At 41.7% G+C, this 24,290-nt stretch overlaps 2 protein-coding genes across 3 annotated transcripts in view; one reads left to right on the forward strand and one right to left on the reverse strand.

Annotated features, from left to right (window-relative positions):
• Positions 1–14,414, forward strand: part of LOC133121465 (metastasis-associated protein MTA3-like) — a 57,035-nt gene extending 42,621 nt beyond the window's left edge. For both annotated transcript variants that reach the window (XM_061230634.1, XM_061230635.1), the window contains 5 exons: positions 4,246–4,338; positions 4,808–4,990; positions 6,151–6,182; positions 7,145–7,266; positions 12,698–14,414. In XM_061230634.1, the coding sequence (XP_061086618.1) occupies positions 4,246–4,338; positions 4,808–4,990; positions 6,151–6,182; positions 7,145–7,266; positions 12,698–12,863 (596 nt within the window). In that variant the 3' untranslated portion in view covers positions 12,864–14,414. The remainder of the gene's footprint in view (positions 1–4,245; positions 4,339–4,807; positions 4,991–6,150; positions 6,183–7,144; positions 7,267–12,697) is intronic.
• A 1,376-nt stretch (positions 14,415–15,790) lies between these two features.
• Positions 15,791–16,771, reverse strand: LOC133121196 (hydroxycarboxylic acid receptor 2-like). Its single transcript, XM_061230402.1, has one exon. The coding sequence runs from the start codon at positions 16,769–16,771 to the stop codon at positions 15,791–15,793; it is 981 nt and encodes a 326-aa protein (XP_061086386.1).
• Between the last annotated feature and the right edge of the window lie 7,519 nt (positions 16,772–24,290).

A 24,290-nucleotide genomic window follows, 5' to 3' on the forward strand; every position in this document is an offset into this window, starting at 1 on the left:
TTCCTTCCTGAACAGTGATGGCCGTGCTATGAAACCAGACCAGAGACATGCCACACAAGTTTCCTTTGGCCTTGTCTGGCTAATTGGTCGTTAAATGCCTGATTTGCCCGTTTTCCAGCTCCTCGCACCATGAATGGCATAAGTATGCCAGGAAGTTGACAGTGCTCCCTCTGCGATCTAATTGGTGATTTCTGTTTCTGTCTGAATCCAACCACAAAGGAAGTGTTGCCAGCCAGCTGCTGCTGTTCAGGAACCAGACTGCAAAGCCAAAGATTTTGGGTTCAACTTATTGTCAGCACACTGCTACCTTGAACTTTGTGCTCATCCTGAATTGCCTTCCATAAATATACAGATAGGCAGATGGCGAGGCATGTAAAACAATAATGAATTTTGAATTACTCTAGGTAAACATCTGCTCAGCAAATAAGAAAAAGTAAAAATGGGTCTTTGGTTGTCCCACCAGCTCTAAAGAACAGGGTGGTCTTAATCATCCAGGATCTCAAGAGGGTGCTACAGTGGGAATGTTTGACTAATCATAACGTAATCAGGCTATGGAATATTTTAGCCCCTCCACCAAACTGGATCTGTTCCTCAGGGATGATCTTGAAACCAGGAAAGGGCAAACCACTTTTATTTTCCCCACTTTTGAGTCCCAATGACATTCACAGAATCCATTTAATGCATTTTCCTTTGAATTCAGATTTCAGTCTCGTCCAGTTCTTAACTTTCATTTTTTGTTATTTTCACTGTCCACTCTTGCGGTACATCCATCACCACATGCCCCCACCCACAGTCTCCCATCAACGGTGGCCTGCTCTTCATGTCACTGTCAGTGTCCAGGTGGCATGTCTTTTCTGTTGCCTTCTGTTTCTTTGTGTGACTGTCCTGTGGCCAAAACGAATAAATTACATTCATTAAATAAATAAAAACTACGGCTGAAAGCATTCCCTCTGACTTGTCATCATTTTGTGTGTCTATGTTGGTTGGTGTTTGATTTGTCCGGGTCAGGCAGAGTTCTGGAGAGGGTGGGGTCAATAAGGCTCCCCCTGTCTCGTGCAAGAACTCTCCTGTCCAATCTCATCATCTCTTTGGATGACCCAGTGGGGCACAAACTATGCTACCCCCCCCCCCCCCCCCTCCCTTTCCATTTGTGTCACCACGCTGCTGTGCAGAAATCCTGCATTTTCAGCCATCCACATGAATTCATTGGCACTGGAACATCCCTGGGGAACAGCTGCTTTGAGAAAAGAACCACCCAATAGAAATGTCAAAATCATGGACTTGTTGGAATTTGCAGGCAAAGATTGGCAAGGGGTTGGAGAACAGTATATATTCCTTTTAGTATTACATTTCAGAATGAAGCAATAGCAGGAGAGAGTGGTAATGCTACAATGTAGGGTCTCCACTTTCCCGAAGTCGTGCGGATTATTGCACACATATACGTAGAAGAAAGTGCCAAAAGCTCTCCTACTGAGGGTCAGATTTGTGGCTTGATGCATTGCCGACTTGCCTATGTTGCTTGAGTGTGGCCCAATGTGTCTAGCATGTTCCCCTGGTAAAAGGTTCAGGTTTGATGTAAGATAATGAGCCGATTGCCTAATCGGTTGCTTGCGGTCACGCAGCCCCCGGACCTGTACACACGCCTGACGGTCCCTTGCATGCTTGATGGAGCAATACTGACCTGAGTACACCAGCATAATTGACCTTGCCGCCCATCGCACCTACCCTGCTCACCATTTAAAAATAATGTCTGCTCCTTGTTTCAAGTGCATCCTTTCCCAGTCCAAACATTCTGCGCCAGTCTCCAGTCCAACTCATGTTATATGCCCCTTCCTACACGTCTACGACTCGGGGGAGGGCAGTTATGTTCCTGGAGGGCTTGTGAGTATGCGCGTTTTTGGTTCCACCGGTTGCTCTGGCTAAATGAGCTGTATACACAAACATTACAAGTATTGTTTCACTCATAGACTGGATCATAGTAAAACATTTCATATAGAGACACAAGGACAATCTTTGGCTGTTAATTATGCACTTACTTATCAAGAAATGTAGCTAAAATGTCATTGTTAGGTTTAATGAAGTAATTAAGGCCATAAAAAGCAGAAACCAATACAGCCCTTGTTGCTCACCTCTGTCATGATACCTACCCTCCCTAATCCAGATTGTCCTTACCTTATTTCCTGTCCAGCTCATACCTTTATGCAATCTTAGATAATTTAAGATTTCGGAAGATCTACAGTATTTTAAGGCAAAAAAATTCAATGAATCAAAATTTGGAGCCAGTGATGTCAATCGTCAATTCTCCAGTGAGTGGCATTTTCTGGAATTGCTCCCATTATTTTATTATTATTTTATGATTATGTATTTTTTTTTTTACTGCACGCCCACACCCCACTGTTCTCCCAGCCAAACTAATATCTTCACCTTTGTTATTATCCAGGGGGTTTCCAGTTGTACACCCCACCTATTCTGTAAACCGTTTCCACAGACTGAGTTTTATTGGGGCAACTGAGGTAAAGATACTTCCTCAAGGGTCACACTAAAGGATAGTTACAGCACCACCCTGCTGTTTCAGGTTGTAATGCGGGACTGTCATACTCATTCAGCTATACCGTATGACCAGGACTTCATATTATTTTCTCAGTACTTTTTTTTATTAGTAAATATGGCCTCCAGCACCAAATAAAGAACATTTTATTGATAACCGTAAATAAATCTTCTGCCCTAACCTAGGATTTTCTTGGCATATGATTTACCAAGGTGCTTCAGGGGAAAAGGCATGAATAACCTATGGATGCACTCCCAGTCTCTTCCTGCTGATTCATGGTGACGGTAGAGAACAAACAGAAATCACTCAATGAAATGCATGTCTCACAACAGACTTCTCAAGACTAGTACCTTTTTGAATACTCTAGATATACTATATATTTAAGCTGACTGATATTCATTCTATAAAGAATGAATCTGGCAAGGAAAATACTGCACTGCAGTATTTATTTAATTTTTTTATTCATCATCACTGTTTGTTTAAGGTTGCAGAGATTAGGGAAGGCAATGAGAATTCAGTGGGTGACTTACGCAAATTCGAAATTCCACACCGTAAAATGGGTTTCTTACAAGCCGCTGTCCTTGACATTAGGGATGTGGCAGACAAGGCTTCAACATGATATCTATTACCCGTGGTAATGTCAGCTTTAAACGGATAGTTCACTTTCTGGAATTTTAGGATACTATCCTTGTTTGTTTTGTTTTTCATTGGCCCAGACAGTTTTTGTCTGTGATGATGGATATTTTCGATACAGAAGTTTCTAATGACCTGAAGGCTGTACAATGGTGAGTATTATGGCAATCACGATTTGTGGTCAAAATACACTTTAAGTAACTCCAAAGAAGCTTGAACAGCAATTTTAGATTTTATTATTCACGATATTGAAAAAGCTATAAATATGAATTATATTCATGCTTTCATTCATAAATAATACAAAGCCAGTTTTTAAGCTGCAGCAGTACTAACTACCTTATCAGCTCTCAAGCAACAGAAGCTCTTCACTTCCAATAACCCATGTATTATGGTTGGTACAGGAAGCCACTCCACAATTTCTTTGAGTGCAGTTTGTATGGCCATAAGAAAGACTTCAAAAGATGAGATTAAATACTTTTGTGTTCAATTCGGTAATACACACAATTCACACAAACAACCTCTGCCACTGTAAGCTTCTTTTGATATCGATTTTATTTGGTTTAAACAACAAACACATACATATTCTGTAATTTAAAAGCTGACAAGTTCAGAAATTACTGTATGTAAAATATCCTTCATCGCATACAAAACTGACTGAGCCAGTCAAAATAAATACAGCAACACTGTTTAATGTCCACATTAACAGTATAATTAAAAGTATAAATCAAATTTGGTGGAGGGTCATGTGTCCCCACTGTGTTATGTACATCCAAGTGCTCTGTTTGGGAAGGTTTGCTCGATATTCATTGCATCTCTCAGGAAAATGTTGTCTTTAGTGGGCCTTTGAAAAATATCCAGTGTATATTCAGTGTATTGAATTTTACATTTCAATGAGGGACCATGTGTGCTCTTCTAAAGTGCAATGTAATGTATCAGTTACTTAACACAGAACATTTTATTGTGTAACATTATGAAGATAAAACATATGCATTTGCATTTGTATTTTTTAAGTCCACTGTGACCCCAGTTTGTTGAGGATATTTGAGGTTATTATTTCTCTACAGACATGAGCCGAGCCCCGGAGAGACATGAGGGCTGGAGGATACGGGCTCGAACTTCCCAGAAAAGCACCCTGTCTAGTGTCCTGCAGTACCTCGGTGAGCAACACACGTATAGAAAATACAAATAAGTTTTTAGAATAATACCTAATATTGCAAAGATTGTAATTCCTCCCTTGGATAAATATAGCTGCAAGCAGTGATGCACGGGGCCCAACCTATAGCCAATATGACATCACTTAACAGAGAGTGTCAAAATCATTCAGTGGTCATAGGGGGGTACACGGTACCACTGTGCCAAGTTTTACAGGTCTCATTCTGTGGTTAGGCTAAAACTGGGGACAGAGAAAAGTGGATTATAGTATTTCCAAATGGAGGCCACTCTATGAAGTTGTAACATAAAAGGTGCAGATCTATGTTCCAGATTAGTATATTGATCAGTACAGTATATCAAACCATTTTGTTGAGTGGTTGCTGTTTTGTATGATACCCTTACACCTATAGTGTTCCATGTAAGGTTACCTTGCTGTCTCTTACTCACCACTAACATGGTATGTGTTTTTGTCAGAGTCACGCCCGGCACCTCATACCCCACAGACCCCTCGTACCCCTGGTCTGCAAGCTCCGCCCCCCCGGAGCCTGCTGTCCTCGCTGCCCAGCCATGGGCCTCTCGGCATGCTGGGAAAACGCAGCTATCAGCACCACAGCAGGGCGGAGGCAGTAGAGAGGCGAGCTGGAGCGCTTGGACAAGGTGATCCTCCAAACACACAAACTTCAATTGTTTATTTCACACCATATGATAACAAAGGGCCCTAATTGTTTTAATGTCAGAGATGTCTTCCACATGACACTCACACTAACATACACATATACAAGGAAAGACACATTTTGAACAATTGTTGAACACAACATTCTGGACCAGTTGGGTCTGTAGTCTTCATGACCTCAAAAGATTAGGGTAAACCAGGGCTGCTCAACCCTGTTCCTAGAGATCTAGCTTCCAGTAGGTTTTCACTCCAACCCCGAACACCTCACTCAAATTAGGTGTGCCAAATTAGGTTTGCAATGAAAACCTACATGATGGTAGATCTCCAGGAATGGGGTTGGGTAGCCCTGCTATAGACCATATGAGAAACGATAAAATCAGGATTCGTTGCTAGGTTTTACAGCATCAGAATACGTTTTTCTTCCTTGTCTACATTACAAATGGCATCAAAGGGAAAAGAATGATTTTTATACAAGGGTACAGTCATGTAACTGGGGTGATAAAATTTGCACCTCTCTTCGAGCATGTTGCTATGGGCACACAGACTGAAGAGGACACCATTTCTGATGAGGCTGGACTATCATGCTGACAGGCTTTGCTCTAATTCAGGAGTGATTTGACAATGAGACCCAATTACCACCTCCTCTCCACCCCCACCAACTATTCAATCTTCACATTCTGTCTAAAATTGGGAGCAATTAGTTCAATCCACATGTGTGCTTTCCAGATCATAGAAAGGAAAAACCAAGTTTTAAATATAATTTTAAAAAACTGGAATTCCTTGTTACTTTGAGAAAAAAAGTGTTTTGTAATTTACACTTGGAGGCCCCAGCGCCCTGGTATATGCTTGTTAGTGTCTCCAGTGGGAGCTATGGTAGTAGCTGATAATTAACCCAAGTTGATTTCCACTGTTTCCCGTGATGAGTTGCTTGTTCTCTGAAAATGGCGCAAATGAACATTCGAATCAGAGTGTGTCATCCACCATCAGATCTGAATACCACAGTGTGAGGGTGCGCTGCTTGTTTCTGACATACATATACTGACATATACTGACACAGAGTAGTTTCTCTTATTGCTTTGATCAGGCAAAGGCAGGGCCACATTGTGTTCTTTATCTCAGTCTTGTGTCTTTTTTTTCCCTGTAGACAACACAGGTCACATGGGAGCCCCAATTCTGGTGAGTTCAACCACAGCCCCTCCCCTCCTGTCCCTGTTCACAGTGTGTCTGGCTTTAATTGGGCTGTAACAGGTTCCTTTTTTTCGTCTCTCAAATTACTGTTATACCACCTGCGCCCATGCAGGCTCTATGGGCCAGGGATTACAGGTGGCATGGTTGTTAGCGCTGTTGCATCCCGGCTGGATCCTTTGTGCGTTCAGTTAGCATGTTCTCCCTGTGTTTGTGTGCATTTAGTCCAGGTACTACAGTTTCCTACCACACTGAAAGACATGCATATCAGGTTGGGTATACTTCTGTCCTCAGGGGCTGCACTGTGGCTTCCAACTGCTCCTAAGTAACTAGGATGGGCCAAAGGCAGAGGACAAATTACCACACTGGGTTCAATAAAAGTGTCAGAAACTGGAGGGCCTGCCTAGCCAAAGAGTTTATAGGCTGAACACAGTGGAGATGCGGGCCTATAGTGATGGTGTCCCCCATGAAGCAAAACAGAAAGGAAAGATTATACATATTGGGATAATAAATAAAGGGTGCAATGGGCTGTGCTGTTGCCTCACAGCAAGAAGGCACCAAGTTCATATCCCGGCTAAGGGCCTTTCTGTGTGCTGTTTGCATGTTCTCCCCGTGCTCCTCTGGTTTCCCTCCGGTTTCCTCCCACAATCCAAGAACTTGCATGCTAGGTATATTGGAGAGTCTAAATTGTCCTCGTGATAAATGCATGTGTGAATGCTGTGTGGTGTCCTACAAATGATTAGGGATCTGTCCATGTTGTATTCCTGCCTTTGCCAAGGTTCCTGTTCCTTGCAAACCTGACCAGGAGCAAGCGGATTGACAAAGGGATGGATGGATTATTGATAACTGTAGTTGTTCATGTTTTATGAATAATATTGTCATGTCTAGTCTTCCCCCTCCCTAAATAACCCCTAACTTGTTAACCCTTGCCCCTGCATAATCCCGCTCCCCAGCACAACGGCCAGAGCAGTGGCAGCAGCAGCCTTCGTAACAGCAGCACCATGCTTCGCAAGAGCCGCCCCAATTGTGTTGACGCCCCCGACGACAGCTTTTTCCTTGTTTCCCGGGAAACCAGGTAGGTGCATCAAAGGTAGAATTGTGACCAGTGACCCCTCACCACCTGGTTGCATCTCGACTTTGCCCAGCTCAGGTCACCTGCATATCCCTACGCCCACAGGTGTACACATACATTCATGTGCCTTCTAACTGTGCAGTGGCTCACCATGGCAACACGTCATGTGACAGAAGCAATCAGAAATCCCCTGAACACAGCTGCTCATCATCTCCCTAAACTACATAACAAAAAAATTATGCTGAACCAGCGCATTATTTTCTGCAATACAGAGTACTGGAAAGCGGGGGAGGTGGGGGTGTGGGCACAAATTTTGATTGGCACCTGTTGTAATTATCTGTTTAAATGGCATGAAAGGTCTAATTGCATGTCTTATGGTTGCAGCCACTTAATTGGTAGAGACAGTTACTGATTAGTTAATGATAGGAGCATACTTAATAAGTAATTACCAAATTGGTCATACCCCTTTGAGAGTCATGGTTTAATGTTGGACAAAATAGGCCATATTGAACTTAGCCTGGTACACACACTTTTAGTGTGGTGGTATTTCTATAGGAAATGAATGAAGCGGTCAGTTACAAGATGTAATCAAATGAACGATTATGATCAAGTAGGTCTGGCTAGTTCAAATTGCATCTTTTAAATGTCCTTGGTAATTTTGTTAATTTCAGTAATTAGGCAGCTTGGCTATCTTATTGGACCATGGCTGCAGATCACTTTGGTTGCCTTCCAAGCAGGTGGTCTCTCAAGATAGAAAAAAGTTAAGTAAATATGTCAGTTGTACAGTTGTACCTAATGAGCCAGGTACAGTGGGGAATTCAGATTGTGTTCAGTGTAAAACAGATAACAGGCATTAGGTTGTGGTAGCTGGTTTCAGGTGTCAGATGTAGCTATAGGTGCTCTGACTTAGCATCCAGCTCACCCACCTAACACATCTGCATAGAGGAGATGAGCAATGACCCTACAAACATGAGCTAGAGAGAAGGCAGAAGCCGGGGGCTAGGAGGAATGGCTTTCCATTAGCAGCTCGTCCAAATGAGCCTTGGCTCCAGGCCCCATCAGCGCCTGCAAGGGCTGACGCCGGTCTAAATTTAGCGCTGCTGTCTGAGGAATGAGGCTATGACTGGGCCAAGACAAACGAGCCTTGATCGGGAGCAACTATAGCAGCAGGGGTGGCTCATGTTCTTCGCCTCCGCACACGTGAGGTCATTCTCAATCATGAAAGATGACTGATGGGTGACCGAATGTGCTTTTGTATGTCCTGTGATCTGATACCATTGGTGAGATGGTTTGTGTTTTTTGTATTATATCAATAATTAATTTGGATGAAGAAGAAAAGCGATAAATTAAAACATAGATATACCCCAACTTTCCTATCCAATCCCAACCTCCAGGACCCTTCCCCACCCACAATCTGTCCAATAATAATACTTAGTAATAATTCCTTCCTTTTATATATGTAGCACTCTTCTCACACTCAATTAACTTTGCAGTGATGAGGAGGGATCTTGCCTGAACCACCACCAATGTGTAGCACCCACCTGGGAGATGCACAGCAGCCATTTTGTGCCAGAACACTCACCACACATCAGATGGGTTGGAGAGGTACACAACAATTCTTTAGCCGATCACCATCCATCAAAACAACAGCAGCAACCCTGTGACCTTCAAATGATTGGGGCATTCACACATCACAGGCACCCATTTTGTCTGGCCTGCCTGGTCTTTATATATCTAGCTCTTAGTTTAAGAATTGTGTCAGTGTATTTCATACGAGAATTCTGTCAGTGTATTTCATATAGTCCCAATATATGATGAATGAAAAAATAAGAACATTGACCTTGAAAATGGAAAAAAGTAGGCCTTGAGCCACTGCAGTCTGAAAAATCAACCATCCTGTTAGATATCTAGTTTTTAGATTATCACCTTTGAGAGAGGGAGACAATATAATTTCATATGGCAAAATTGTTTATGCGAGCTTCCCTGTCCTGAAGATGTGACATGGTCATTCTCTCCCTCTTTTACAAAGGCATAACATAGCTTGAGTTTCAAAACATAGCTTGAGCTAATCAAACCATATTGAGTATGGAGCTGTTTTAACTGGTCAACCAGCAACCAGTTGTTTCAAAACCTAGCTTGAGCTGTTTCAGCAGGGAAAATTCAGACAGGATATTCTGGCCCATGGCCAGACAGCCTACTGTATGAAATTCCTCCGACCCCAATACTTCTTCCTTACTGCTACCCGACTGGCTAGGAAGACCATGGTTTCTTATGTTGCTCAGACTCCTCAATGGGGAGTTGTGGCACCTTCCAAGGAGGAAGGATCTCCAAGCCAGTCACCTGCAACTCTATGTTTGACCTCTGAGAAACCAAAACCACGGTTGACTTCCTGTGATCAGGCAGTTGTTCAGACCATCCTGAACTCTGTGGCAGCAATATTGTAGTTTCTGCAGTAGTTTCTAAGTCTACCTCTACAATTAAGGTGTATGTGTCCTCCATTTCAGCACATCATGCCAAGGTGGGCAACCAGACAGTAGGATCTCACATTCTGGTCTCTCGCTTCAAAGCCCTGTTGAAACAGAGGCTGTCCAAGTAGATTGTTGAGGTCATTGCACATGCATACATGTCAAAAGGCCTTCCTGTATTGGAAAGAATTACAGGCTATTCCACCCGGAGTGTATCTACCTCCTGGGCTGTCTTGAATGGCGTACCTGGTCTTCACCATGGCACCTCCATGTGTACCATTGCCCGTTACCATAGGGTCAACGTAGCTGCTCACCATGCAGTTTCAGTGGCCATCTTATCAACACTTTTACTGTCCTAAGATGGATAAGTTTCCTTGTGGCTATGTTGGTGTGAGTCATCCAGTGCTTTAAGCACCATCTCTCACGGTCAGGACAAATGAAATAGAAGGAGTGTAACCCATGTAATTATGGTTCTATGAATTCCGGAGTTCCCTGTCACTCATAGTCTTGTGAGAAGATTCTGTCGAAACAGGAGTGGAGATGATGTGAGTATTCACAGGGGGTGTACTGCCTTACATCATCTACGTCACAGGTGACTTTGTTGTTACAAATCTCCACCTGCACATACCAAGATGGAGAGATGGAGTGCTTTAAGCGTCATCCGGAATTTATACAACCATGGTTACACTCTTATTCCAGTTTCATACATGATTGGTCTTATCACATGGATAATATTTAGCCTGAAAATTGCACTACTAACTGGACTTAAATATTACAGCTACCATTACAGCAGAAATACATTTCCATTTTTGTAGTGGTATTCCATATCTGACCTGAATTGAATTGCCTTGCAACATATTCATTGTTTGTTCTCATTAGAAAGAGGCTAAACCCATGAATCTTTTGATAATAATATCATGCCCTGCTTCCAACAACATGAAGCCACTCTAATAAACTTTTAGATAACCTTGTCTGACGCCCCTTCCACACCTTAACTTGGCGATTAATATGCATGGCCCAGGAGAAGGCAGTGTGTCCCTCTGCCTCTCTCAACTACATAAAATGTAGGTCTGTCTTTACTTTTGGCGGTTGGAATCTAGGGCTTCTGAGCCTTGCATCTGGGTCTGGCTTTTTTTTTGGGTGTCTGGCATGGGGTCTTACAGCTCATCTGGTATTTTAAATTTCATCCCTGGCTTTGTGGAATATTCTGCTGTTTATTGGTTTTTGAAAGTTTTTTGGGTATACCTTGTGAGAATCAAGCTTTGGTTTGGTTTCTTCTTTCTTTTCTTTTGTGTATGTCTGTAATGTTCGTTGTTTGGTAGTTTACCCTTTGGCTTTTGATTATACATTGAATACTTGTTGTACTGCAATAAATATTTTTAAAGTAATAAATGGTATTGCTTTCTTACCCCAACTGTGTCTTTAAATGCTGGCATTGTTGGAATTATTGCCTGATAACTGATTTGTGATCAATATTCACAAAATTGCTGTAAACTAAAAAATAATAGTTATTGCCATCATCTTTATTATGCAACATGTGCACTTTATTAATGAATGATTCATTGGAATCAACCAAGTCTTACATTTTTCAAATAAAAAATGAATTTCCCAAAAAAACAGGTTCCACAGCGATTGGCACCCCTGGTTCAATACTTTGTGCAAACATCCCAGGCAAATATGACAGCTTATAGGTCTTTTCCTATAATTTGTGCAGAGGTTACAAAACACATTTGGAGGGATTTATGTCCATGCCTCCATGCAGAATCCCTGATATCCTTGTGAATATGCCCTCTTCAGTCCAGACCACAGGTTTTTCATGGCATTTAAGTCTGGAGACTGAGATGGCTATTGCAGAACATGTTTGTTGTTGTTGTAACTCAACCATTTCAGTGTGGACTTTGATGTATGCTTGGACCATTGTTCTGCTGGACAAAATATGTACAACCAAAACTGTTTATTGTGCTTAGTAAGGGCGGTCTTTGTGCCACTCTTCCAAAGTTTGCTGGTATGGAGGCACCATTTTATGTTTTCTTTTTCAACTTGATAACCCAAAGACACAACCAATCTCAAACTGCAATCCTAGGGTTACTTATGGCCTCCCTCAACATCTTCCTTACCACACGTAGGAATAATATGCAATTGCATCCTCTTTGGGACCATTTCATATGTTTAATGGCTTTTTATAACCGGTATGTTTAACTGTTTATGTATTTTTTGTACCCATTACTGACCTGTGATGGTCAATTACCATCTGTGTCTTCTGAATTGACAGTTCTTTGGCTTTTCCCATGCTGATGGTTGACAAAGGGATTTTGCTTGCTTTTACATTATTTGTATACTCTACTGAAACAGGATGTGATGGAGTTATACAATATAGTTCCTTTAGAGGAACTAAACTTAATTAAATTAAATTAAATTAATTTCATTTTATTTGATTTTATTTACAATAATTGCCAGCAATTTTGGCACCTGTGACCCAGACCATTTTGTCCTTATTTGGACAAATATCTGTTCTTAAGGGCAGCTTGTCTGTAAAATGACTTTGTCCGGCTCATCTCTGTACAGAGACGTGCAACGCAAGGCAGTTTGTCTGTCTCTCAGATTACTTTCATTATGTTTCCAGTTCCCACATCAAATCATTTATACATCATCAGACTTGCCACTATTGCATTAGAGAACATCATGTTCTCAAGCACTTAAGGAAGAGCTCTGTTTTTTTGTTGACTTTTTATGCTGAGCCTCCAAATGTCCAAATCAATGCTCACTGTGCTGAACCATTGACATTGATGTAGTCCTAGCCTGAAATCAAGTATTGGTGCAGTTTCCTTCAAATCCATGGTAATCAACAGTGCCCACAATACTCTTTCCCCTCAAAGAAGGTTAGAGGCATGTCTGTCAATGTGCTCTCTTCCCTCCTGCAGGAATGTACAAGATCCACTGTCTAACTGCACTCTCCTCTCCCTTTGCAGGAAAGTCCGGAGGCTGCTCTCCCGTTCCCAGCTTAGGAGAGCCTGCAGGCAGCCCTGTGAGCAGATTGGCCTGAGGAGATCTCTTCAGGTGCCCTCCCACGGATCGCTCCCAGCCGCCCTCCACCCCGGCCTGAGGGCCCGGGGCCCCATTGTCATTCATGACTGAACTTGGCCCCCTGCTTTGTCATCCAACAAAAAACTTCCCTTGTACTGCAAGCCTCTATGGAAACACTGTTGTGCTCACACAGGTCCTTGCCTAATCCCCCTGTACTGCGGAAAGTACTGGCTCTGCATCACTCCGAATCCAGTTGTCCATTGTCGCATGTTGATGACATCACTGATAAGGAGGGAAAAAACACAGTTCCTTGTTTTGGTGCCACTTGAGGTGAAGATGGACTCATCTATTCTGAAATGTTAATAAGGTGTACAGTATGGAAAAAAGAAATCTTTTAAATGTTTATGTGTGTATGTCTTTGTCTGAGTGAGTGAACTGGGTGTGCAAATGAGTAATGCAAAATTATTTTCTTTTTGACAATGCGTCCTCTTTAAGTGCTAAATGATGGTGAATATGTGTGATGCTTTTTAACGTGTATTTAAAAAAAAAAAAAAAACCTGAGTCAGTTGGTTTTATATTTCTGGCATGTATAGATGGGTCCACAAAGGTATGCACGCAGATATAGAATTACTAGATTAACCCCAGGTTTTGAAAGTAATGACTGAATGTATGCTAGAGCTGAATGGCTGTTTTTGAGACCGAAAGGATTTTTATTTCAGCAGTACAGTAATCAATTCTGTATATTGAATTATATATGTGGCAGAATTCAATGCAATTATTCCAGATTCTAGACTTCAGATTTAGGTTCCAATCTCTCTCTGTTCATAGATTAGCTTTTGATTCTGAAACAATAGAACCGTGTTCAACAAGGCAATAGTCACAAACATTTCACCAATATCTTGAAATTTATTTTCGCCACTAATGTTAGCCAGTGTTAGCTAACGGTGAGGTAGTGTGTTGCAAATAATGAGTTATAGGTGTGAAGTAGCTGTATTTGTACATTTAGCAGGGGAAAGCTTTGAGACATTTTCAATCATCATGTTTCATGTCAAGCTTAAAAAATGTGTTAGAGGAAACTAAATTGAATGTTTGTTCAAAATGTTTTGACAGACCACCAGTAGCAACAAACATTGTTTGCTGCAAAAGTTTGCCTTGTTGAACACAGCTCAAGTGTTCATTGCTATTTTATGTATCCTTTCAGTATATAATTCCGGATAGAGCAATGTCATGCTGATATAATCTTGCAGCCAATCTAGTAATTCTGCATCTTTCCCCTTTAGTCCCTCTCCCAGGCCAGTCTCCCTGAGTGAGACCTCTAGTGGTCAGGTCTGGATGATGCAGACGCAGGAATCTGCTGACTGCCTGTATTTCCTCAGGGATGTCTCTGTGACATGGATACGGCCCTGTTTTTGATTGAATTCCATTTGAGGGTGGCCATATGGGGCTGTATATAAAATATTAAGGTTGCTTGTAATCTTCCAGAACATTTTTTGGAAAATGTACATTCACTATTTCCCTCTGCTTCAGTGAAATGAGGAATCAGCCTCTCCGCCTGATTCAAACCATTCCAACAGCACTTGTTTTTGTATATTCATGTTGTATTTTTCTGATAGTCAAAAATGTGCCATGAAATATACTAAATAAAACATGCAGTTGTAGGTTCTGGTATCCATAGTTACTTGTCACTACAATGGGGCCATATCATACTATTAAGGACACAATACATTCACAAAAAACTAACAAATAAACCAGGGTTGAGGACAAAAGGAGATAACAAATAATCTCGAAGATGGAACAGATATTTTGTAAATATATATATTTTGTATAACATTAAGGGGTTTTAAAAATTATACGTTGTTATGTTGGATAATGGCTGTTGTCCTTACTCTAAATACCGCCCTCCACACAAGAAGAGAGACAAAACTTTGGTCAAAAAAAAGTTTACTTGATCGAGTGTAAAAAAACATTATAAGCACATGACAAAAACCAAAAATTCAAAAGTGAATACAAAATAATGTAAAATACGGCCAAACATGACATGTTTTCAAACAATCTAATATTTTTTGGTCTACCAAGTTATTATTTTTCAGTTTCAAGTTACTATTTTTCAGTTTCAACCTTTTCGTTTACAAATATAAAGTCTCTCATCTGTCTCCATAGTCGGCTAGCTAGCTAGTTAGCAAGGCATAACAACTTTTAAAAAACTTTTAGCTACCGAGTTAACTAGCTGGTATTACCACTGTCACATTTTTCTGTGTAGCTAGAGCTAGCTGGCTAGCCAAGGGAACTCACTTTGTTGGTGTTTATGACTAAGTTAGTCAAATAAACTAGCTAACTAAAATAGATGACGATTTAGCTGTAATTTTTTTGTTTATGTACACCGACAAAGCTGGTATCAGTTATTGCCCGTTCTTGCTTTATTGAAACCGCTTTAGCCTACATGTTTTCACAAATTGAGTGCTTGCTTTCCACTTTGGACAGACAGTGGCTGCTGTCACTATAGCCCAATCATCTAGCAACGACCTGCACACGATAGCATTGCTGAACTGGCTCATGTTAACAAAACATTTTGAATGTTCAATTAGCCACAGTAAAGTCAGCATTGTGTTTCTCTACATTGTGTTTCTCTAGTCTATGGGAAATGTAGAATTTTGAGGTCTAATTGAAATTTAATAAAATGTAGTCATTCAATTAAAAAAGCAGGCATGCTTCTAGGAATGTTGTTTTTGGGCCAAAAAAGTCAATGTTTTAAGCTAATTTTTTAAGGGTATCCATAACACAGAAATGGGGAAACCAAAATCGGTAATTGCCAAGCCCGTTGCCATTGTAGTAGACCTGCGAAATGGCCTGGAGATTAGTTTTGAAATGGGTGAGAAATTGAAGTTAAAATGTGCTGGTTTCAATGGAAGTGCCAACCAACACATGTCCCTTTGCACTTAAAAGTTAAAATAGTTGTAGTAGTAGTAGTGGGCAGAAACATACATACAGTATATACTATATATAACACATACCACTAAACTAAAGATGGGGGTGTGGGTTCATGAACATGGTCTATCCTCTCTTCTGTTACTAGTTGTGCTGTCTCTATGACCCAGGTCGAACCCGAAGAAGCCCACTGCATTGATAGAGGTACTCAGGCCATTGCGGAACGTGGAGCTGGAGAAGCAGTAGATGACTGGATCAAGGGCGCTGTTCAGGTAGGTAAACCCAAGGGACAAGCTGAAGAGCTCGCCAGCCAGCAGGTAGGCCTCGCAATCCTGGGGCTGGAACCAGTGGATGAGGAGGGCAGCCAGGTAGGTGGTCACGCCTGGGAGGAAGCAGAGGGTAAACACGGCCACGATCACCAGCACCACCCGCACTGCCCTCCGCACCTGCCGCGCCCGGACCAACCCTCGCAGCCGCAGGGTGCAGGAGATGCGCACGGCGCAGAACACCAGCAGGAGGAACGGCAGGAAGAACTCGGCCAAGTACATGACATAGTGCAGCCACATCCCCGCCGACAGTGCCCAGCTGGAGCTGAAGCTGCGGCAGAAGCTCTGGTTGCCGTGGTTCCACAGGAGGCGGTTCGACAGGAGCGGGACCCTCACCAGAACCACAGCTGCCCACACCGCGCCTGCCAACAGGCCTGCCTGCTGGGCTGTCATCCGGTTGGCTTGGTGGTGCGGATGGACCACCTTGAAGTAGCGGTCGACTGCCACAATGGTCAGGAAACTGATGCTGGCTGAGCGGTTGACTGTTAGAAGGAAGAGGTCGATGCGGCACAAGGTGTCACCGAAGATCCAGTTCTCCCCACGCAGCAGGGTGTCGATGCGAAGGGGCATAGCAGCTAGCAGCAGGAAATCGGCAACCATCAGGTTTAGCAAGTAGACAGTGTTGGACCTCCAGGCCTGCAGACGGCAGCAGAAGATCCACAGTGCCATGACGTTCCCTGGCAGCCCCAGCAGGAACTCTATTATCATGACAGGAGGCACCACGGTGGCCACCAAGGCCTGTGGGGCCAGACAGGATTTGTTGTCCATGGTCTGAGAAAAACTGCCTGGATTCCTTTTCCAATCGAATCAGACTGAGGAAAGGTGTCTCAAAGTCCTCACATAGACACCTTCCACCTTCTATCCCTTTTTATTTTATTTTAGAGGATGTTCTGTTTCAGAAGAAAGGAAAAAATGTGAATGCCACAGAAATTTCACAAATAAATTGGAGCATAAAACATTATGTTGCTTTATATTTTGGATGTGCAAAAGAGATGTGCTGGTAGCTGAGATTTGATTTACTGGTATATAATTGTGTGGGAGTTGTTAGGGTTATGGGAAATGATCTGGAAAGTTCTGGCAAAGCACCTGAGCACAGCACTACAAAGCAATGTTCCTTTGCTAATGAGGGAATGCCAACTGGCTTAACTTATCTTAAGCATATTGATTTCCTCCTTGCCACAGTGAAAATGTGCCAAAAACTCGATCTGTACAGCTCTGCTTCAGATGCTTATGGTCACGTTGAATCATGCATCAAGTTTCAGGGCCCTCTCGCTGTGCATTATTGTTCATTTTACAGTGTCATTTATAAACAATGAATATAAGCTGAAGTGGACAGACCTAAATAGACCACACAGAAATAGAACTTCCTGTGTTTATTAAAAGCAATAGTTTATCATTCATTCTCTTGTCATGACTCTGTGATTAGGATCTGGATGAAGGATGAAGAGTCATTATGTATGTTTATGTTAGACTGGTAGAACAGTTAAAGTACAGTGGTGTACAACAGGAATAAAACTATATCAAAGTTCTTAGTTAAATCAAATTAATTTAATCATTAATCAAACATCATAACATGATTTATCAGAAAATCCAGCACAATTCTCCATCAGGAAAAATCCACTGCTACATATAATCATACTCACAAAGAACAAAAAAAATAGTTTAGTACATTATTATGAAGTTATATTGGATTGGTAGAAAAACAGAAAACAGTTTCTGTGACTGCATAGTGAAGGGATGTCCAATCTTATCTGAAATGGGCCAGCGAGGTGGCAAGTTTTTGTTTTAACCCTGGACTAGGACACTTGATTCAATGAATTAACTAATAATGATATTCAATTAAGACCTTGATAATTAGCTCAGAACAGGCCTTAGTACAGGGCTAAAACAAAACCTTGCACCAACACCAGCCCTTTTTTGGAAAAGATTGGACAGCTCCGCAGGTTATTAGATGTACAATGTATGCAAAGTAAATTTAAATACAAATACAAGATAAATATCTTCAGTCCAAGCATGTAAATAGTAGTAATTGTGAATATGATGGTACTAGTCACACAAGAAATTCCTACACAGAAAAAAAAACTGAAGTTATCCCAGTTTTAAATTCACTGCAATTGTACCAGAGACATTGGTGTGGTTGCAATCCACCAACCCTCATCCAAGTTGTACCATGGAGGCTCAGACAACCCTTGCACTTACCACGAAAGACAGAAAAATGGCCTTGACACGGGGTAGCTGGATCAACGTTGTCCAACCATTCTGGAGCTCATGGGTCTTTGTGAAATGGGAGAGGTCACTTTCCCTGTCCTCCCAGTTACATACTGCCACCAGCTCTAGTTGGGAGACAATGTTCCCACTCATCCGCTTCGTGTGGGGAGGGGCTGAGGTACTCATCTGAGAATGACAAGATCTCAAGTCTCAGTCCTCCTGCTCTATCTTCAGTATCACCCTCTTTCCATCAGAAACATAGTTTCAGCATTCACCAAAAATAACTTGTCAAACTTGTGTTTGTGAATAATAAAAACATACACTCACACCCAGTCATTTTATATTTATTTCTAAGTTGAGATTCAGTTGAACGAGCTGTTCGATTTTGATGAAGAAATACAACCTTCCAGTTTTCTACTGGAATTTAGAAAGGAAGAATTGCGTGAGTGAGAGACAGACAGCGAAGGACGAGAATTGGGAACATAAATTGGTGTCAGTGTGGGAACTGTGAGCTCACTGACGTCACTGGACATGTTTGCCATTAGCAGTTTTGCCCCACATTTAGGAAACAGCTACACTGCTGATTCTACACACAGAAAATGCCTACACACAGAATTTAAGTATTTAATCCAAATAATCTTAACTGAAACAAGCGTGACAGTGCTCCTTTAAGACATAGACGTTCTCCATAACCCAGAGTTGTGTGGAATAGCAACGCATGTGCATTAACATGGTTCTATAGAAAGTTTAATTTTCATAAATTGAAGGCTTATCTGACCCTGCTGTAGTGCAGAAAAGAACTGCACCACAGTGGTCAACGTGATTGTGACTACTTAATTTCACTCCTTCTTGGTGACAAGTCTATCATTCTACTTCATTAGAAGATGCCGAAGCTTGTAAGTTTGTATCTTTTTTTGCCAAGAAAAAAAAAAAACTTGGCTTAAAACCTGAAGAGACAAAAATAAAACTTCAGACTTTTTCAACCCCCAGGGCTAGTGGCCAATGGCCTTATTAAAGTATGTTTGAAACAGCCGTTCCAAATCTCTCATAATATAAGCAGCCTGCCTGGCCCAGTCAAAGTTCATCACCATCAGAATTCTGTGCTTAATGGGCCCCATTAACTGCATCTCACCCTCAGATTTTGCAAACATGTGGCATGTGGTCAAGGAGATTATGATCCAGGAAAGAGGTTTTAACTTTTGCATTTGTGACTCAGTATTGACTAAATATTACAAACTAAAGGAGAACAACTTCATTTTTGCATTTTCATTGTGGCACTTTATTTATACCTAAATTATGAAAATAAACCTAAGTGTGATATTTTAAATGTCTTCCTTCATTTAATTTAATTTTCCAAGTCTCTGTGATGCTCATACGCAGAGTCTTAAATAGAACGCTACATAATAGGCAAGGATTGGCCTTAATTTGGCAATAGGTTAATGTTTCCAACAGAAATGTCCTTGTATTTAGAAAAACAACTGTTCATCTACAGTACTGTGCAGACGTCTTAGGCATCCTAGACTTTATTAAACAGTGGTGTGAAAAAGTGTTTGCCCCCTTCCTGATTTCTTATTTTTTTGCATGTTTGTCACACTTAAATGTTTCAGATCAAACAAATTTAAATATTAGTCAAAGACAACACAAGTAAACACAAAATGCAGTTTTTAAATTATTATTATTATATTAAAGGATATATTATTATTAAGGGAGAAAAAAAATACAAACCTACATGGCCCTGTGTGAAAAAGTGATTGCCCCCTAAACCTAATAACTGGTTGGGCCACCCTTAGCAGCAACAACTGCAATCAAGCATTTGCGATAACTTGCAATGAGTCTCTTACAGCGCTGTGGAGGAATTTTGGCCCACTCCTTTTTGCAGAATTGTTGTAATTCAGCCACATTGGAGGGTTTTCGAGCATGAACCGCCTTTTTAAGGTCATGCCACAGCATCTCAATAGGATTCAGGTCAGGACTTTGACTAGGCCACTCCAAAGTCTTCATTTTGTTTTTCTTCAGCCATTCAGAGGTGGACTTGGTGTGTTTTGGATCATTGTCCTGCTGCAGAACCCAAGTTGTTTCAGCTTGAGGTCACAAACAGATGGCCGGACATTCTCCTTCAGGATTTTTTGGTAGACAGCAGAATTCATGGTTCCATTTATCACAGCAAGTCTTCCAGGTCCTGAAGCAGCAAAACAGCCCCAGACCATCACACTACCACCACCATATTTTACTGTTGGTATGATGTTCTTTTTCTGAAATGCGGTGTTACTTTTATGCCAGATGTAATGGGACACACACCTTCCAAAAAGTTCAACTTTTGTCTCGTCAGACCACAGAGTATTTTCCCAAAGTCTTGGGGAACATCAAGATGTTTTCTGGCAAAATTGAGACGAGCCTTAATGTTCCTTTTGCTCAGCAGTGGTTTTCGTCTTGGAACTCTGCCATGCAGGCCATTTTTGCCCAGTCTCTTTCTTATGGTGGAGTCATGAACACTGACCTTAACTGAAGCAAGTGAGGCCTGCAGTTCTTTGGATGTTGTTGTGGGGTCTTTTGTGACCTCTTGGATGAGTCGTCGCTGGGCTCTTGGGGTCATTTTGGTCGGCCAGCCACTCCTGGGAAGGTTCACCACTGTTCCATGTTTTCGCCATTTGTGGATAATGGCTCTCACTGTGGTTTGAGTCCCAAAGCTTTAGAAATGGCTTTATAACTGTCGAGGACCCGGCCCTAGGCCCCCCTGATGAGAGATTGACGGGGGATGGGTTAGAAAGGAATGCATTGTTAACCCCTCGCACACGCCATCGAGGTGGTAGTAAGAACGCCCGTAAGAAGAAAAATATGTGGTTCAGAGAATGAGCAGCCATGCTTGTCAGTAGAGGAGTCTGAAGTCGGGGGACTTAGATTTAGGGTTTTAAGGAGCAAGGTTAAAGTTCTGACTGAGAATACCCCAACCCTACAGGGGAGGGGCACAATGCCTGGCTAAAGAAAAACAAAAATAAGGAAAACGGAAGGGATGTCAATACCGAAAGAAAATTAATGATTAATGGCGGATGATTTACACTCAGCTATTGGCTGGATGTCCTTTGTAGATCCCTTAAGGCGCCACAAAAAGGGGCACCTAAAGAGGGTGTTGGGATGGTGGCAGGCTTTAACGTCTGGCTTACATGAAATCAAAGTTTGGAGGAAGTCAAGGAGAGATTATGAAACTGACACAGACACCAGTGATGAATAGGTTCATTAAAAACAACATAAGGGCTAGTGTTTTTCCACTCATATATTAAGATGGGGGAAATTCCCAAACCAGAGGGGCCCATGAAATAAAATATTGGGGACAGTTCTTTGGAGGTATGAGAAAATGACAATTGGAAAAACAGAAATAATTAATATGGTCATTGAAAAACAAGTTATATAAAAGATAAATGTCTTCCCGCTTGACATAATGGGGACACTTTTGTATACAAAAAAGATATATAAGGGATAAGTTTTTAGACCTTAGAGCAGGATCCCAGAATTTGGCTTCAGAAGATATCTACGAGCTGTTGAAGAGAGAGCAACGCAAGACAGTCAAGCTGGAGTGGCGCGCTCCCTCTGCGCGCCACTCCAGGATATGGATATGGAGAGAGGAGTGACGTACGCGGTACGGACTCAGGTGAAGAAAGATCCACGCAGAACAATTATAACCAAGCTGGAGTGGTAATTATAATCTATATTACTTGTAGAAGTAGGAAAAGTAACATATTATAAGTTTACTTTTATATATCTTTTATTTCTTATTAGGATACTATATAAAGTAGAAAAATGTAGAGAAATTATCATATTTAGATAAATATAATATTATAGGAATAGTTTCTTTTTAAACGTCAAGAAGGGGGAGCTATAGGATAAGGCTAAGGCCAAAGAGGATGGATATAGGAAGGGTGTACCTTGATTTTTAAACATCGTGGTGGAAAGGTAATTTAGAAAGAGCTAAGAGGGGTATATGTAACTTGCATGTGATTAGCAAACTGCAAAAGATGATATGTACACTGTAATCTGTACAACTCTATTCTTTTGATTGATTATAATAAAATATATCTTACTATAATCATATGTGACAAAGAGTCTTTAGAGTAAATACATTGAATACAGGACATCGATTACCAGATTTGCATCACACCCTTCACTTCGAGACTGGGCTGGAAGTTCAGTAGAACTTACCAGGGCTCCAGGACGTTCGGAGTACTTGATTTCGTCCCCGAGACACCTCATGGTGAGGTACTGCTCGTGGGAACGTGAGGTCTGAGCTCGGCAAGGGGTCCGTGGCTCACGACAATTTTGGCGCCCAACGTGGGGCACGAGCAGCAGAGAATTGCTCACGGCCTATTGAGGCATTGTCCGAGTGGATTCCTACTCGAGGGTCTCGAGTTGATTACTGGCACTGAAGAGAAAGGTGCTGGACACCTAAGTAGTGAAACCGTAAATACTCGAACTCAAAAGGAATCGAAGTAATTTAGAATAAGTTACAATATTAGAAAACTGTATAGGACAGTAAATTCTAATAAAGTAATAGTATACATATCAATTTATAAATAGGTGGGAAAATGGCTGTCAGTGATATGCCAGACCCACATATAGAAGTATATTTCCTAATAAAGAATAGCCCATAGTAGGGACTACTAGGGACTACAAGTCGCGCCTCCGACAGAGGGAGAGGTATTGGTTCGGAAAATACATAAAGAGAATGGATATTTCTCTTTTAATGTAATTAAGAACTTGAATAGGTTACATATACCCAAGCTGAAAGAGGTAGTGAAGGGAGTAGTTAAGAACTGCTCACAATGCCAGATGATTAATACACCACACGGCCTGTGGAGTGCTGGATTAACTATAAGGTCGAGTGTACCCTGGGGAAGTATTTGCATGGACGTGGCCGGTCCTGTAGTACGATCCACAGGGGGGCACCGATACTTGCTGATAATAGTTGATTCGTGCACTGGGTACACCCTGGTCCATCCTCTGCGGCAAGGTACGGGGAGACAGATTCTAGCCAAGCTAGAAAGCACAGTAATGGCAATAGGAAAACCTAAAGAAATTAGATCAGACAATGGAGCACATTTCAAGAATACCCTTATCAATAAATGGTGTATCAAAAACAATATAGAAAGAATATTTTCCCCACCCTATCATCCCCAAGCAAATGGGATAGTAGAGAGGAAGATACAAACAGTGAAGAGATTAATAGCTAAAACTTGTAATAGCAAGGATTGGGATCAGAACCTCATAAAATTACATGAGCAGATAAATGACTATGACACTACGGGGGGGGGCACGGCCTTTTATAAAATGTTCCAAAGGGAATATGAAACCAGAGAAACAGGGAGACCAGTAGTGAATACCGCTCCTCTGTGCCCCTTACAGGTAGGAGATCAAGTCAGAACTAGAAATCAAGGCCCACAACCAGGTGTCCCTGTAAAGGTGAGGTTTGGACCTATAGATAGGGTAGAGAAAGTGTTAGATAAAAACACGGTAGAATTGAAAAAGGGAGGAATAACCTCAGTAGCACAGTGTAAGAAAATATAATGGAGATAGGATCACATAAATATTTACTGCCTAAAAGCTTGTTCCCTAAAGTCTGGGTCAAGGTGGTCAGACAGACAGAGGGAACATTTAGAGTTTTAACAGCTAGAAAAGGTCATGACCTGGCACAACATGGGGGCCAGAAATTAATAAAACCTTGTCCAGTGCTGGAAGAAATTAAAGGACCAGGCTGTTGCATCATGTGTTCATGTAATGAATTAAGGCCAGGATATCAGGGACCTGGTGGGGCAAGAGTACCCCCAAAAATAGAGGGGTTACCAGGGGACGCCCTATGGGGAATGACAACCCAGACAGGGCATTCTCCAGTAGTAATGATGCACAGATTAGTGGTCTGTGGACAGTGCAGGATTAGCATTGCGACAAATACCACTTTTCTCATGGCCAGAGAAATAGAGGGGCCTGAGAAGGGGGGGCAGCCTAGGAAAAAATGTAGCTGCCTTGAAACAGCAGAAGGGGAACTTGTGACATGTAATGAGTGCAGGGAACTCACTTTCGAGGGATCAGC

The sequence above is a fragment of the Conger conger genome, chromosome 2 (assembly GCF_963514075.1).
Source record: "Conger conger chromosome 2, fConCon1.1, whole genome shotgun sequence".
NCBI lineage: Eukaryota > Metazoa > Chordata > Actinopteri > Anguilliformes > Congridae > Conger > Conger conger.

Bases quoted from the DNA above. Each gene is read 5' to 3' on its own strand.
- LOC133121196 (XM_061230402.1), bottom strand. From the start codon at position 16,771: ATGGACAACAAATCCTGTCTGGCCCCACAGGCCTTGGTGGCCACCGTG.